The 16,661-nt window shown below is 55.5% G+C and overlaps 1 protein-coding gene across 1 annotated transcript; it reads left to right on the forward strand.

Moving 5' to 3' along the window:
- Positions 1-639: 639 nt before the first annotated feature.
- Positions 640-14,222, forward strand: ptprb (protein tyrosine phosphatase receptor type b). Its single transcript, XM_029825399.1, is given in 47 exon segments — positions 640-947; positions 1,681-2,038; positions 3,267-3,386; positions 3,464-3,604; positions 3,906-4,163; positions 4,229-4,507; positions 4,603-4,719; positions 4,793-4,939; positions 5,074-5,191; positions 5,272-5,417; positions 5,534-5,656; positions 5,659-5,799; positions 5,869-5,882; positions 5,884-5,930; positions 6,005-6,044; positions 6,046-6,208; positions 6,279-6,376; positions 6,448-6,501; positions 6,504-6,552; positions 6,555-6,614; positions 6,677-6,805; positions 6,885-7,031; positions 7,103-7,372; positions 7,448-7,617; positions 7,689-7,839; positions 8,146-8,246; positions 8,463-8,628; positions 8,702-8,983; positions 9,276-9,558; positions 9,786-9,934; positions 9,997-10,136; positions 10,258-10,394; positions 10,473-10,579; positions 10,676-10,781; positions 10,896-10,976; positions 11,048-11,065; positions 11,179-11,260; positions 11,354-11,444; positions 11,514-11,590; positions 11,668-11,802; positions 11,865-11,916; positions 11,919-11,942; positions 11,945-11,988; positions 12,060-12,220; positions 12,368-12,503; positions 13,203-13,323; positions 13,606-14,222. Coding segments are annotated over 47 exon segments (5,919 nt in total). The 5' UTR covers positions 640-884; the 3' UTR covers positions 13,629-14,222.
- Positions 14,223-16,661: the final 2,439 nt, after the last annotated feature.

Below are 16,661 nucleotides of genomic sequence, written 5' to 3' on the forward strand. Positions count from 1 at the left end.
GATTGACCTTTAGGTTCTGCAGGTGGAGCCCCAGCAGGCCCCCATCACCCCCAGCAGGTCCCCATCACCCCCAGCAGACCCCCATCACCCCCAGCAGGTCCCCATCACCCCCAGCAGACCCCCATCACCCCCAGCAGACCCCCATCACCCCCAGCAGACCCCCATCACCCCCAGCAGGCCCCCATCACCCCCAGCAGACCCCCATCACCCCCAGCAGCTCCAGCAGACCCCCATCACCCCCAGCAGGTCCCCATCACCCCCAGCAGGCCCCCATCACCCCCAGCAGGTCCCCATCACCCCCAGCAGCTCCAGCAGCTCCAGCAGGTCCAGTCCTCCTGCCCCCCCTCACTGACCAGCTGTGGCCTCTCTGTTTTAAAGCATCAGAACTTGATTGTTCAAAGGTTTGAAGCTGAAATGAGGCTAAAGCGACTCCTGATGAGCCGCCGGCCTATTTTTAACGTCTTGTGTGGCGGCGGCGGCGGCGGTGGCGGCGAGTCGTCACTTTTCTGCTTTGGCTTCAGGATTATTTATAGTCGCAGCAGCACTTTGAATGTGCAGAGAACCTCTGAGCCGTTGACTTGATTGAGGAAGTCCGTTAGTGACTCCCAGCCTGGACGCCGCAGCGAGCGACAGGAAACCGACGGGAGGAGGCAGGAAGGGGGGGCAGTCTGAAGCCAGAGGAGCGGGGGACAGACGTGAGTCGCTCCGGAGACGGAGGACAAAAGACAGGAGACTTGTGCGTTCCAGCTGTCCTCCAGGAGTCTGAAGCCTTTCTCTGGAACCGCCCTGTGGACGTGGACGGGGACGGGACGGGGACGCGCTCTGGGTCCGCTCCAGGATTATGTTGGTGCCGCCCGGCTCTGAAGCTGTGACGGGGGCCCAGAATGCTGCGCTATCGAGGCGTCCGTGTGCTGTGCTGCGTGTGCTGGGCGGCTCTGCTGCTGCAGGTGAGTCCGCTTCGCCTTCACGGACGTTTGGACGAGTTCAGCAGAATTTAGCTCCTTCCAACGTGATTCAATCAATCAATCAATCTTTATTTATATAGCGTCTTATACAATCAAAGTTGTTTGAAGGCGCTTTCAGAACCTCTAAATACTTAAACTACGGTAAAAAAATGCTTTTTTTGCTTTTTAATCCTCTTTGTTTTGATTTTGAATTGAAAAACATTTAGAATAATGAATAAAAGTCACATCTGACAGGGCGAGAGATACGAGGAAAGCTCAATAACGCTAACGGCGACAGCGCACCCTTAATTATCCAGTGATAATCAGCATAATTTGTTTTTGAAGAGAACTGATCATAGATCAAGAATCAGTGCAGCGTTGAGAAGATTGGACACTTTTAAGAAAGGGAGAACCTGAATAACCTTCTTTTATTTTCTGTTCTGCTTTCAACATGAGAACCCGCTGACAAGGGTCAAAGGTCAAAGACTCCTTGGGCTAATTTTAGATTTGACAACATCTGACTTGGACAAACATTAATTCTGGGGAAAAGGGATAAAATGTTTGATTTCAACTGTTCGTTTATGGTAAATGTGTTTTGGTAATTAGCATCCGTGCTAATGTAGCTGCAGCTGAAGGCTGGTAATGGAACCAGGGGTCCAGGTTAGCTCAGTTCTCAGGTAACGTTGATCCTTCAGCTGGGAAGATGTGAATGTCTTCTAAAGTCTGGTTTCTCCAGCAGGATGGGAGGAGTGTTGCGCTCACACAGGCTCCGCCCCTCCCGTGTAGCATCTCTGTGACTGAGGTCACACCTGGTCTGGACTGGGTCCACCTGAGGGTGATCACACCTGGACAGAACTGCTCCTTCACGCTGACCTCTCTGGACAGCGGAGAGGATGGCGGCGAGTGCAGAAGAACAAGAGGAGCCACGGACACCACAGGGGGCCCGGAGGAGGGAGGTAGCGGGCTCCAGGGCGGCGAGGGCGAGGAGGCCGGCTTCACCTGCACCCTGGATCACCTGGAGGCTGGAACCAGTTACCAGCTTCAGATCCGTTCGCAGATGGACGAGCGAGTGGAGAACGTCTCCGTGGCCACCAGTAAGTCCCGACCCAGCATCCCTCCACGTTCCACAGCTACGTCATGAAGTGTCTACAGAACCGGTCCGTCAGCCTTGTGGCCCAGAACCCTGCAGAGAACCTGCACCAGACTCGGGTCAGGTGGGCAGGGCCAGAACCGAGATGCTCCAGGATCCTTCTGACCCACCTGAAACGTCACCTTCACCAGGTTGGAGGTTTGACAGTGTTCCAGCTCCACTCAGCCTGATCAGGGTCAGATCAGCCGTGTGGCGCCCAGGTCACATGACTTTCAGACTGGCGCTTTGAACTTCAGCTACGGGCTTTGTTCTCCTTGTTTAGTCCCAAATTCTATTGTGTTCTCTTGTTTCCATATCCCTGCTGACCTTTGGGTGGGTGTGAGTGTGTGTGTGTGTGTGTGTGTGTGTGTGTGTGTGTGTGTGTGTCAGTCAGCTTCCCCTCTGCACCTCTGTGATTAGCTACAGGAACCCCGGCCCTGCTGAGAGAGAGTGATAGAGCAGTAAAAGTACATGCTGTGTGTGTGTGTGTGTGTGTGTGTGTGTGTGTTCACATTGGCAGGTCTCCAGAACAGAAGTTGGACCCTCAGAGTGTATTTCCATCGTGGGCAGAGCTTTGGGTTCAGCCATTTCCTGTCCCCATTGTTTCTTTGTTCTGTAGGAAACACTGGGAAAGGGTGTGTGTGTTTTTGTTTGTGTGTGTGTGAGATTGTGTGTGTGTTCTGGACAGCACCAAACAGTCGACGCGTGCTAGACTGTAGTTCCGGTAGTTAGTCAGAAGGTGGCGGCAGTGAGCAGGAGAACGCCACTGTTAGCTGTCGTTAGCATGTTACTCCGATCCTCCCTGTGTGTGTGTGTGTGTGTGTGTGTGTGTGTGTGTGTGTGTGTGTGTGTGTGTGTGTGTGTGTGTGTGTGTGAGCTCTCTGGCTCTGCTGGGATTTCAACTCTCAACCTCTGTCAACACCTCCAGTATTTTTTCCTGATTCGGTCAGATAGTGATGGAGAACTAAAGTGGTTTGTGTCTCAGTGGAGGCTGAGATGTCGCAGCCTGATAATATTGTTCGTTCAGTGTGAAGCACATTTGTGGTCTCACACACACACACACACACACACACACACTCGCTGTGGGTAAAAACACACACCAGGAAGTAGAGAGCTTTTAGGCATGTTGGACTTCTCAACAAGCATCTGGGGAGTTGAGACTTATGTGTGTGTGTGTGTGTGTGTGTGACCAGAGCCGTCAGCAGTGGCGGGCCTCCAGGTGACCTCCAGGACCTCCAGCAGCCTGGGCCTCTCCTGGCAGGCCGGCCCCGGCAGGACGCAGCGCTTCAGGCTGCAGCTCTGGGATCAGTCCGGTGCGTCACAGCTCTTTGATGTTCTTTGATGTCTGCTGTCGTGCAGACAAACAGCGTGTGTTGCGCCGCGTTTGCAGGTCTGCTGAGGAACGAGACGTTGGAGAGCACGGCCACGCAGCACGCGCTCCTGAACCTGACAGCGGGTCGACTGTACAACATCACCATGGTAACGGAAGCCAGCGGTCTGCAGAGCAGCGTGACGATTGAGGACCAAACAGGTAGAGAGGACGATGACGGGTGGGGGGGTGATGACAGGTGGGGGGACGATGACGGGTGGGGGGGGCGATGACGGGTGGGGGGGCGATGATGACGGGTGAGGGGGGGGCGATGACGGGTGGGGGGGGTGATGACGGGTGGGGGGGGGCGATGATGACGGGTGAGGGGGGGGCGATGACGGGTGGGGGGGGCGATGACGGGTGGGGGGGGCGATGATGACGGGTGAGGGGGGGCGATGACGGGTGGGGGGGCGATGACGGGTGGGGGGGCATCCGTGGTGCTGACAGGACGATGTCCTTTCAGTTCCTGCCGCCGTGCTGAACATCACCGCTGACGCCAACAGCACCAGGTTGCTGTTGTCATGGCAGCGGCCCGAGGGCGACCTGGACTCTCTGGTGATCAAAGTGGCCACCAACGGAACGGGTCGTTGGCAGTCCGCTCTCCCCCCAGATGCCACCCAGGTCACGGTGGACCAGCTGACTCCGGGCTGCACGTATACGGCCGTGGTGGCGTCCCACAGCGGCGCGCTGGCCAGCCAATCAGGAGCCACCTTCAGGACAGGTCAGCCTCCGCCGCTGCTCTTTGTGTCCTGACCTGTGGTCGTCCTGACTCAGTCTGTCCTTCAGCCCCAGCAGCCGTCACGTCCCTCTCCCTCTCCCTCTCCCCCTCCGCCTCGCCCCCTGCTGGGCTCCTGCTGTCTTGGTCGCCCCCTGCTGGCCACTGGGAGAGCTACCGGGTGCTGCTGTTGGACGGCTCCCAGCCAGTGGTCAACACCAGCGTGAACTGGGAGGCTGTAAACTTCACCTTTCCTGGGCTGGGACTAACTCCTGGAAGCCTGTACAGAGCCGTGTTGGTGGTGGAAAGTGGAGGACTGACGGCTGAGAGCAGCTGTGTCGGAGCTACAGGTGAGTACCTGGAGGCGGAATAGTGACCAAAAAAATCCTCTCGTCTTTTCACCGGCTCAAAGCTTCAACTCACGTTAGTGCACGTCTGTGTCTAGTCCCAGCATCGGTGCTCAACCTCCATATACGTCATTCTGATGAGACCTCGCTCAGCGCCATGTGGAGCCACGCCCCCTCTGGCTCACGTGACGGTTACTTCCTGACTCTTCGCCATGGTAACACAGAGCAACCTACCTGGGCGTGTCCTTGTTTTTGGGCTGGGATGTTCAAGCTGTCTGGGTGTCGCAGGTAACGCCACTGTGGACACCAGAGAGGTGGAGTCAAACATGAGGGAGTGCACGTTCAACGTGCTCACGCCTGGGACGCAGTATTCTATCACCGTGGCAACCAAGAGTCACAACCTGAGCAGCTCTGTGTCTGTGGAGGGAAGAACAGGTGTGTGTCGGCTGTAGTTTATTACCTGAAGGACCCGAACGTTGCAGCTGTCTTCACGTGTGTGTGTGTGTGTGTGTGTGTGTGTGTGTGTGTGTGTGTGTGTGTGTGTGTATGTGTGTGTGTGTGTGTGGCAGTTCCCATGCCGTTGCGTAGCCTCTCTCTGGGGAGCCATGGCGTCAGCAGCCTGCAGGCCTCATGGGAGAAGCCTCCTGGTGAGGTGGACTCCTACAGCCTGACGCTGCTGCAGGACAGGTGAGTTCAGCGTCACTATCAAAGGTTCTATCAAAGGTTCTATCAAAGGTTCCACTTCTATTGAGTTTTTGTCTCCTCAGCGTGGTCATTCAGAACCACAGCGTTCCCGATGGCAGTTCCTCCCTACTCCTGAACGGCCTGACGCCTGGCGCCCCCTACAGGCTGCAGGCCTCCACTGTCAGCGGGGGGCTCCAGTCTGCCAGCGTCAGCCTGCAGGGACGCACCTGTAAGATGGACTTTGGCTCCATTATTTTCCTTCCATCTGCTGCAGTGGCGCCCCCTGTGGCCACCGCAGGGAACAACACCTGTATGAATGCCTGACTGGTGTTTTTGGGCTTTCAGCGCCGGCAGCGGTGACCGACGTCAGCGTCGCCAGCGGCGGCAGGTTGGACGCCGTGCAGGTGTCCTGGCGCCCGGCGGTCGGGGTGGTTGACAGTTACCTGGTCCGTCTTCAGGACCGCAGCCGGACATCCGCTCTGTGGCCGTGTCCCGCTCCTCACCGCCCGAGTGCACCTTCAGCTCCCTGGTTGCCGGGCGACTGTACACGGTTGTCATAGTGACAAGGACCGGGGACCTGGAGAACGTCACGGCGGTTCAGGCACGAACGCGTGAGTGAAGATGTTAACAAGCAGACGTGCAGCGAGAGCGTGGGCACCAACCCTGGATTTGTCTTTCAGAACCGGCCACTGTTTCAGAACCCAACGGCGGTCCACTCTGGCAGAGACGACTTCCTCAAGGTCTCTCTCGTTCCCGCCTTCACGACCCCTCAGAAGAGCACCTGTCTGACTGTTTCCTGTCTGTTGCTCTCAGGTGGTACTGGCGTCATGCCGCCGGCGATATGGACCGTTACGTGGGTTCTGATCCGTTACAACCTGACTGTCCTGCAGAACAAGAGTGTCTCTGCTGGACAGAACGAGTGTGTGTTCTCCTCTCTGACGCCGGGCAGGCTGTACACGGTCACCGTGGAAACGTGGAGCGGCGGCTCCGTGAGCAGCGTCTCCACGGATGGACGCACCTGTGAGTCAGAACCCAGGCCGCTAAACGGGCCGGCAGCGCCGCTGTGCTTGATGCTGGTTTCTCCCTTCAGTGCCGGCGGCTGTGAGGAACCTGTCTCTGGGGGATGCAGGAACGGGCCATCTCACGGTCACCTGGAGCCCCGCCCCCGGCGATGTGGACCACTACGAGGTGCGAGCGCCGGGCTGTTTTGAAGGAACAGTTCTGAAGGGTTTCTGATGGGGTTCCCGTTTGATCATCAGGTGACTCTGCTCTTCACCGACACCGGGTTCTTCCCTCCCGTGGCGTTGGCGAGCGACGCGCTGGCAGCATCGCGCTCACCGCCCTCACCCCGGGACGCCATTATAAGATGTGGTGTCGACGTTCAGCGGACCTTATGAGCGAGCCCAGTTCGTCGGGGGCCAGACAGGTGAGAGCACCAGTACGGTTCCCAGTTCCGGGCCTTGATCTGATCCAGAGGCGTGGCTTTAGTTCCCAGTACGGTGAAGAACCTCCTCCTCCTGCCTCGACCGGCCTCCCGGGTTCTGTGGCTGGGCTGCTGGCCTCGTGGACGCCTGGAGAGGGGACCTGGACATGTATGTCGTGTCTCTGTCCACCCCAGTGAGTCAGTTCAGGAAGATTCAAACAGGACATGATCTCAAATACAATCACAATAACGCCGCCTCTTTCCCGTTTCCAGGACGGCACTGTGGTGGACAAACGTCCCGTTTCCAAACTGCCTGCTCCCAGGAATTCCTGGATCTCGTCCCAGGCCAACGCCTACACCCTGACTGTCAATCAGTGAGTGGGACGCTGACCAATAGGAGCAGAGGAACAGGCAGGACCGGTACGGCGTGATCTCACCGCACGAATTCCCCTGGGCCACGGCTCATTATCGTTCCCGTCTCGCTGCTGCAGCTCCTGCCAGGGTCACGGCCCTGCAGGCGGACAACGACCACACCGCCCACAGTCTGACCGTCAGCTGGGAGCGGCCCGCCGGCGTCTACGACGGCTACAGGCTGCAGCTGCTGGATGAGGCCGGCGCCGTTCTGGCCAACTGGACCGTTTCTGCTGAACGAGGCCGCCAGCGCCTGGAGGGCCTGACGTCTGGGCGGTGGTACCGGGTGAGCGTGGTGACCGTGAGCGGTGGCGTTCCATCGGCGGAGGCGACCGCAGAGGGACAAACGCGTGAGTGATGGGCGGGGCTTCTGAGGGGCACTGCTGGTTCCGGGGGTTTGGCTTCACGCTGGTTCCCGTGTGCAGGTCCGGCTGCAGTCACCAACCTCACCCTCACTTCTGCCAACTCCTCCTCTCTCTCCTTCTCGTGGCGGCGCTCGGACGGCCACGTCGACACGTACGACGTGTCGCTCCACAGCGTCCCCGAAACAGCCGGTCAGGGTGTAGAGGCTGCCGAGGGTGGGAGGAGCCACCAGGTGCGATCATCCTTCCCGTCTGTCAGAATTGAACTACGCCACTTGCGTGTGACGCGCGTGTCGGTCTGCAGGTCGCCGGGGAGCTGCTGGATCTGCAGAAGCTTCCTGCAGCCTCAGACCGCTGCCTGTTCACCGGCCTGCGAGCAGGACGTCTGTACCGCCTGCAGGTGGTGAGCTGGAGCCGAGACATGAGCAGCGACTCGGCTACGCTCGCCAGAACCGGTCAGTCAACGCGCCGAGTAAAACCGTGCTGCACCGCCCCCTGGTGGATAAATGTCACCATTCAATTATTGATTGACATCTAAAGGGGCGGGACTTCCTGTGACTCTGTGAACACCGTGGCCTCACGTTTGTACTGTGGGAGGAAGCAGCCCTGTGGTCACGTGACCCCCTGTGGTCACGTGACCCCCTGTGGACCCCCTGTGACCCCCTGTGGTCACGTGACCCCCTGTGGTCACGTGACCCCAGGAGACACTAGCTTTCACCTGGTTAACGGTCTTCTGCTCTGCCCTCCCTCCTCTTCCTCAGTGCCGTCTGCAGCGTCGTCTCTGGAGGTTGAGAGTTCGGGACAGACGGACAGCCTGACGGTCAGCTGGCAGCATGGCGAGGGCAGCAGGAGCAGCTACCAGGTGAGCGCAGAACTCCAGACGGAGGCCGACCCAGACAGGAAACGTCTTTATTCACACACATTAAACAGCTGCACAGATTTGGGTTGGAAATGTCAAACCGACAACTTCCTGCACAGAGGTCGAGGAAGACGCCGCCACTTCCTGCCTTCAGCAGAACTCTGGGTTCAACCCGAGGGCGGCGGCGGCGGCGGCGCTAACGTCTGCTGTTGTGTTCAGGTGTTTCTGTACGACGTTTCTGGAGCTACTCTGGGAGTGCAGACGGTCGGCGCCGACCACACCAGTCACGTGTTTTCTGGGCTGAGTCCTGGTCATCTGTATCGCAGCGAGGTGGTCACTCACAGCGGCGAGCTCACCAACCGCGTGTCGGCGATCGGACGCACGTGTAAGAATAAAAACAGGCATGAACCAACGCTCGATGATTCCAGAGGTGATTAAATACTTTGTATCGCACACAGCTCCAGAGCCGCCCACTCACCTGTCCGTCAAACAGGGTCCGACCAATGACAGCATCGAGCTGGCGTGGTCTGGCCCCGCCTCCGGGCTTTACCACAGCTTCCGGCTACAGTGGGCTCCATCAGACCGCCTGTCAGTCACCCAAACTGGCCTGACCGGACGCATCCTGGCCGGGATGTTTCCAGGGCGACTCTATAACTTCACCGTGGTGACCGTTAGTGGGGGCGGGGCCAGTGGAGGGCCAGCAGTTATCAGCCAGCCAATCCAGAGGAGCGCCAGGACAAGTAGGTTTGATTAATGTCGCATTAATCAAACTGACGCACCTGTTGTCACGTGACCATCGTGTGACCTCATCAGGCTGAGGGATGCAGTTCCCCACCGGGACCACTAGATGGAGACAGAATATTAGGAAAGGTTCAGCTAAAATTCATCACAGCTCTGCCGCAGCTTGTTCAAGGGATCAACGGGGAAACAAGGGATCAACAGGCTTCCTGATTATCTGCTCTTCATTCATTGATCACCTCTCCTTGTCTCCTTTCCTCTCCCCTTGTCTCCTTTCCTCTCTCCTTGTCTCAGGTCCTTCTCCTCTCAAGTCCATTCACTGCTTCCCGCTCTCTTCCTCCTCCCTCTCCTGCTCCTGGACACCCCCCCTCTCTGACTTTGACTCCTATGAGGTGGAGTGCCGTCGCCAGGACGACGAGGAGCTGATCTCAGTGCTGCCACTGGCTGACAGTGTTACTACGGTAACGCTGGACCACCTCGAGGCGTACAGGAAGTACTCGGTCACTGTGAGACTCTCATCAGCAGGACAGAAGAGTCCACCAGCGACACACACCACTGTGACCATGATTGACCGTGAGTGCCCCCCCCACCTCACCCACACACTCTCTCACACACACACACACACACACACTCACACACACACACTGTGGTTAAAGTAGGACTGATCTCCTGGGAGTCTCCTTGGAGTCGGCTTCATCTTTAATTAACTCCATTCTCAGCCAGGGGCTGAAATCCAGATCTGAACCTTTAAGACAAAATCCTCAGATGGTCACCAGTCAGGTCTCCAAACTGTCCTCGCCGTAGGCCCCCCGTCCCCCCCCCCAGCGTCCAGGTCAGCGAGAGGTCGTCCAAAGTCACGTCGTCTTCAATCCTGTTCCGGTTCAACTGTTCCTGGTTCAGCGACATCAACGGAGCCGTCAGGTTCTTCACCGTCGTGGTGGCGGAGTCTGAAGGTAGAGAATCATAGATCAGCTGATCCACACTAACGACCGGGCTGATAACGATGTGCTCACAGCCGCCGAGGCGCTGCAGCCAGAACAGCGCCACCCTCTGCCCTCCTACCAGGACTACAGCACCAACGCCTCCGTCAGGGCCTATCAGACCGCCTACTTCTCCAGCCGCTGCTCCCAGGACGCCGACGCCCCCACTGAGCAGGTGCTGTAACTGCGCCCCCGTGCACACATGGGTCCCTGTGGGCCGTGCTCGTTAGCAGCAGTGGAGCTAATGAAGCTGGCAGACATGAACACGACTGATGCAGCTGATCAATAACCGTCAGGTCGTGGAAGTGAACCTGGGGGCCGGGAGCGACCGACTGGGTGGGCCCTGTGACCGTTACCATGACGACGACCTTTACCTGAGCGACAGCTACGGCAGCTTCTGCGACGGGCCTCTGAAAGCTAAAACCTCCTACAGGTAGAAGATCTATCTTTGCGAGGACCCGCCCTAATGTCCCCACTTGGCAGGTAAAATGCAGCAGTTTGTTCTGTCCAGGCTGAGCGTGCGCGCGTTCACGCGCCTGCTGGACCAGAACCACAGAGAGTTCCCTCAACCGCTGTTCAGCGACACCTACCTGTCCCCCCCGATCAGGACGCACGCAGGTAAGACTCTCTCACACACACACACACACACACACACACACCACACCTGCGTGCACATCACGCACGTGTCCCACCCTGTCTGTGCTGTTGTGTCAGAGCCTCTCGGGGGGGTGGTGGAGGGTCTGAGCGCTGTGATGTTCCTGATCGGGATAACGGTGCCCATCCTGTCCCTGCTGGTCTACAGACAGAGGCTCCGCAAAGTGTGAGAGCGCGCACACCACACACACACACACACACCACACACACACACACACACACACAGAGATCAGCTCTATTGATGAAGTCTCCCCCTGTGTGTGTGTGCGTGCACGTGCAGGGCGGTGCAGGAGAACCCGGTGGTGAGGATGAGCATGTGGAAGGACGTCCCGTCCTCAGGACTGTATCTGGGCGTCAGGAGGTGAAAACCAGCAACTTTGGCTGTTGTTGTAGCGTCCTGCTGTTGACTGACCTTGTTTCTGTCTGTTGCAGCAACCGTCGAGTCACCAGGTGAGTCACCTGACCGAGCGTCACCTGACCGAGCGTCACCTGACCGAGCGTCACCTGACCGACGCAGAGTCACCTGCTGCTTCTGCCTGTCTGACCACGTTCTGTCCCTTCAGTCCCATCAAAGCTGGACAGTTTGAGTCCCACCTGAACCAACTACAGGAGGACTCCAACTACCTGCTGTCAGAGGAGTTTGAGGTGGGACCCCCCCCCCCTCCTCCCTCTCCCCCTCCTCCCTCCCTCCCCCCCCCTCACATCCCCCCCAACAACCTTCACTTACTTGCTCTTCAGGATCTGAAAGATGTTGGACGCAACCAGACGCTGGACGTGGCCCGGGTGCCGGAGAACCGAGGGAAGAACCGCTACAACAACATCCTGCCCTGTAGGTTCTGGACGTCCGTCCGACCCACGAATCCAGAACATCAGTTTGATGGTTGGAGTTCTTTTCTAGATGATTCCACCCGAGTGAAGCTGGCGTACCTGGAGGACGACCCGTGTTCAGACTACATCAATGCCAGCTACATCCCTGTACGTGCACACACACACACACACACACACACACACACGTGCACGTGCACACACACTTACCCCCGGCACCTGTCCAGGGCAACAGCTCCCGCCGGCAGTACATCGCCACCCAGGGCCCGCTGCCCGGCACCAAGGACGACTTCTGGAGGATGGTGTGGGAGCACAGCGTCTGCAACATCGTCATGGTAACGCAGTGTGTGGAGAAAGGAAGGGTGAGTAAACGGACCCGAGTCAGTGGTGACCCAGCAGCCGGTACTAACTGGGGTGTTCACAGGTCAAGTGTGACCAGTACTGGCCCCCCCCCAACACAGAACCGCTCTATTACGGGAGCTGGTCCTTCAGATGCTGTCAGATCCGTCCTGCCGGAGTGGACCATCAGGGAGTTCAAGATCTCCTCGGTACCGCCCCTCCTGGTAATGCTGCAGCGTTCTGACCCAGTTGTACTGACCCGTAATCAATCCCTGAACAGGAGCGCTGCAGCTGCCCCCGGGTGTTGCGTCACTTCCACTACACCGTGTGGCCCGACCACGGGGTCCCCGAGAGCACCCAGTCCCTGATCCAGTTCGTCAGGACGGTCCGGGACTACGTGGACCGATCCCCCAGCACCGGCGCCACCGTGGTGCACTGCAGGTAGGTGTGTGTGGATCCCAACACAGATTTCAAGAATCTAAACAAGAACTTGGTGTGGGTGTGGTGTGTGTGGTGTGTGTGTGTGTGTGTGTGTGTGTGTGTGTGTGTGTGTGTGTGTGTGTGTGTGTGTGTGTGTGTGTGTTGTAGTGCTGGTGTGGGACGCACAGGAACCTTCATCGCCCTGGATCGGGTTCTACAACAGCTGGACTCGAAAGGAACCGTTGACCTTTACAGCTGCGTGTTTGACATGCGTCTGCACCGCCAACATATGGTCCAAACCGAGGTGAGCACGCAACACACGCAACACACAACACACACACGCAACACACACACACGCAACACACACACGCAACACACACACGCAACACACACACACGCAACACACACACACGCAACACACACACGCAACACACACACACGCAACACACACACACGCAACACACACACACGCAACACACACACACAACACGCACACACACACACACGCAACACACACACACGCGCACACACACACACACAGGGAGATGACAAAGCTACACCATAATTACACATTAAGTTGTAAAACATGAGCTTACACCTGTGCCCCCCCCACCTGTGCCCCCCCCACCTGTGTCCCCCCCCCACACACACACACACACCTGTGCCCCCCACACCTGTGTCCCCCCCCCACACACCTGTGTCCCCCCCCCACACACACCTGTGTCCCCCCCCCACACACACACACCTGTGCCCCCCCCCCTGCCCCCCCCCCCCCACACACACACACACCTGTGCCCCCCCACCACCTGTCCCCCCCCCACACACCTGTGTCCCCCCCCCCCACACCCACACAACCTGTGCCCCCCCCACCTGTGCCCCCCCCCCCCACCCACCCACACACACACCTGTGCCCCCCCCCCCCACACACACACACCTCTGCCCCCCCCCCCACCTGCGCCCCCCCCCCACACACCTGTGCCCCCCCCCCCCCACCTGTGCCCAGGGCCAGTACACCTTCCTGTACCAGTGTGTTCGGGACGTCCTGAGAGCCAGGAAGCATCGCAGTGAGCAGGAGAACCTTCTGTACCCCATCTATGAGAACTTTAACCCTGAGTTCTGCCGCGGTGAGAACAGCCACCTTCACACTGTTGTTCTAGGCTAAGCTAGGCTAGGCTAGGCTATGCTAGGCTAGCCTGACCGATGATGCAGGATTTACAGGTTATTTTAAACATGTGAAGTTTCCAGATTCACCAAACCAGAAAAATGGTAACTTACAATAATGATCCATATTTTACTGAAGATTGTTTTGTATCAGGGGGGAAATTAATGATCTAATTAATCTAAACTCTCATTCCTTCATTTAGACGTGAGGATTAACTGGAGCCGATTCATTGTTGTGTCCTCAGATTTCATCTACACGGGACGCTGAGCTCACCGGGACGGAGACGCTGCGTCACTAAATATTGATGGAGGAGAAACTGATCAGTTTCAGACCTGATTTCATGGATACTTGAGTTAAAATGAAGATTAATTTCAAATGTGTTGTCTTCTCAGGTTGGTGTTTAAAAGCTAGCATTAGCACAGCAGCTAACGAGGGTCACTTTAAGTTCTCACTGCTTCATATAAGCTGTATATTTAAAACCGTCACCTCTGTAAATATTGATTTTATACTCTTCATAGGAATTTACACTGGAGATATTTTAACTCGTCTTTTTAAGTCAAACTATTTAGATGCAGATTTGAATTTATATTAACTATTTAGTGACACAAATAATTGTTTTATGGGATGAAAATATTCAAATGTGGCCTTTTCCATATCTAAAGATTAAAGTAAATAAAGAATAAACTTCCTGTTTCAGGACATTTGTCATTGGTTTTAAATGAGAAAATAAAAATTGTTCTTGTCATTAGAATTTCCTGTTTTGCTACATTAAAGTAGATATTTTGTATCAGATTTATTCCCAATAAATGCAAACCACTTTTTATAACTATCAACTCTTATTAAACATCTCTTAAACCACCCAGAGCTGCTTTATTCTTTTCTTATTCTATTCTTGATGTAGGACGCTGAGGTCCAAACAGAACTGGGTCACCCAGATGGAACCACCACCAGCCCCTGTCAGAGGCTGAGCTCAGCCCAAACCTCCCAGGACCCCCCATCATCCAAACCCCACGAGCTTCTGACCCAACAGAACCAGGACTGAACCGGAGCTTCAGATGGTTCTCCACTCTTCATGGACCAGTAACACCAGTTATACTAGTAATACCAGTGACACCAGTTATACTAGTCACACCAGTTTACCAGTTATACTAGTCACCCGACTGGGACACTTGATGCTCCAGGAGGAACAAGTGTCGAACAGACCGCAGATGTTTCCAGGGGACACAGAAAAAGGCTACACACATCTTCGAGGGTAGTTTGAAGAAAAGAGTTATTGTTGTTTATTCAAGCTGAAGATTTGAATGACCCGAGAGTTAATTACTTTAGATTTTAATCAGAAACGAACCAAATATTTATTTATGACTAATAATAATAACTGACCGATTGTGGCGTTCGTCACTATTTAAGCGTCCCCGAGAAACAGCACAACGTGACAATGGTTCCGGGGGGGTCCAACCCGAACAAGCGTGAAATATAAACGCTGTTCAAACTACCAAGAAAGTCGTTCGCTTCATTTTCCCATCAAATACAGGCTAAAACAGGAAGTTTCTACTGGTCCAACAACACATGCGACCATGTAAAGCTTCAAAACAAAGTTTCCTTTGTTACTCACCGTTATCGAATCTCTTATTGGAGGCTGATTTCTTGAGGAATTGTTAAAGTTTTCCATCGACAGAAGCATCAAACTAGCAGCCGGAAACAAGTCAGTGCTGCAAAACTGGATAAAAGTGAAGTCACCGATTTATTATCCATAGTTCTTTGAATTATGTTCGTTAACGTCCAAGAGTCGCTGCTCGGTGGTGAACGGAAGCTTCAGGTGATTAATCTTGATTCTTTTCACCGATTCATCTGCACCAGTTTCGCCCGTTTCTGAGCCTGCAGTACCCCGTTTGACCACCCACATGCAGCGTTGATATCTAGGTTGATGGGGGCGCTGTTTCACCACATGAATGGAAATAATGTTAAATTACAGACTTAAACAGATTTATTAATGTAAGAAAATATTTAAGTGATCAAGCAGTAAGTATGTTTGACAGGTTAAAAGATACATTAAGGAGATACATGTATTAGTAATTAACAACTAGATAAGAAAATGTGAAGCTTTTAAGCCTTAAAACTAAAACACAATGACAAAGAAAATACTGTAGTTGAAAGTGAATAAAGAAGCATTTCATAACCCTACAAATGTATTTACCCGAAATTTCCATTTATACTCACAATACTAAGAAATAAAGCGGATAAAAGTTAATTTAAAGACAGTGTGTTTATTTAAAGATTAGGCACTATAGTCGTCATGGTTACCGATCAACATGGGCTACCTGGGTCACGAAGTTCACAGCTGACATTCAGAGAAGATGGAGGCTGACTAAACCCTGCAGACAAGACAGCTCAGAGAGAGGAAGGAGCTTCCACTGGCCTCGTAACAGGAATATTTACACAGAAACAAGGACACCCAGTTGTGTGAGACCTCATCTTCGAGTCGGTTCAGTGGTTCCGAAGGTCCACAGCTCAGCCGACGGCTTCAGAGAGACCGCCAACATGGACGAAACCCGACTGAAGACTTCCCAGAAGCAGCACAAAGTGGCGATGCAGCTCAGCTCTCCAGCAGAACCAGAACCAGTCGGACCAAACTGGGACGCTGAGCCGGGACGCACGACAAACATCAGAATTCAGGAAAAACACCAACACACTCTTCCAAACACGGACCTACGGAGCGAAGGAAGGGATCGTGCTGCTCCAGCCCGGTCCCACCCGGAGAGGGACGACATCAGCACCTCACCGTCATGGCCGGCGCCTCCGTCTCCGGTGGCCCCTCTTGTGGCTGTTGCTGAGCAACACTGGGGTCAATTTTACACCCTTGGGGGGGTCTGAGGACGACGTCGGACAATAACAAGCACAGAAATCCAGTTTCGTGTCGGACTCAGAAGTTTTGCTACATTTCAGCTCCAGAAGCTTCTGCAGAAGCAGGAATGAGGCTGGTGCTGGTTGCTGATGCTAACAGGGCTAACGGCTACACGCCGACATCACGGCTACACGCCAACATCACGGCTACATGCCAACGTCCCCCCAGGGGGCAGCTGAGCGCCCCAGGGGGCAGCTGAGCCCCCCAGGGGGCAGCTGAGCCCCCCAGGGGGCAGCTGACTGCTGCTGTGGTTGCAGGTGCTCAACAGTCCTGAGGCACAGCTGCTGCTAGGCTACATGTTGCAGGTGCACCGATGGTGAGCTCAGGTGTGCTACAGTCGTCATCTCCACCCCCCAGAGGACCCCCCACCCACCCCCCCCCCCCCCGACCCCCCCTCC

Source organism: Takifugu rubripes, chromosome 18 (assembly GCF_901000725.2).
Source record: "Takifugu rubripes chromosome 18, fTakRub1.2, whole genome shotgun sequence".
Lineage (NCBI taxonomy): Eukaryota > Metazoa > Chordata > Actinopteri > Tetraodontiformes > Tetraodontidae > Takifugu > Takifugu rubripes.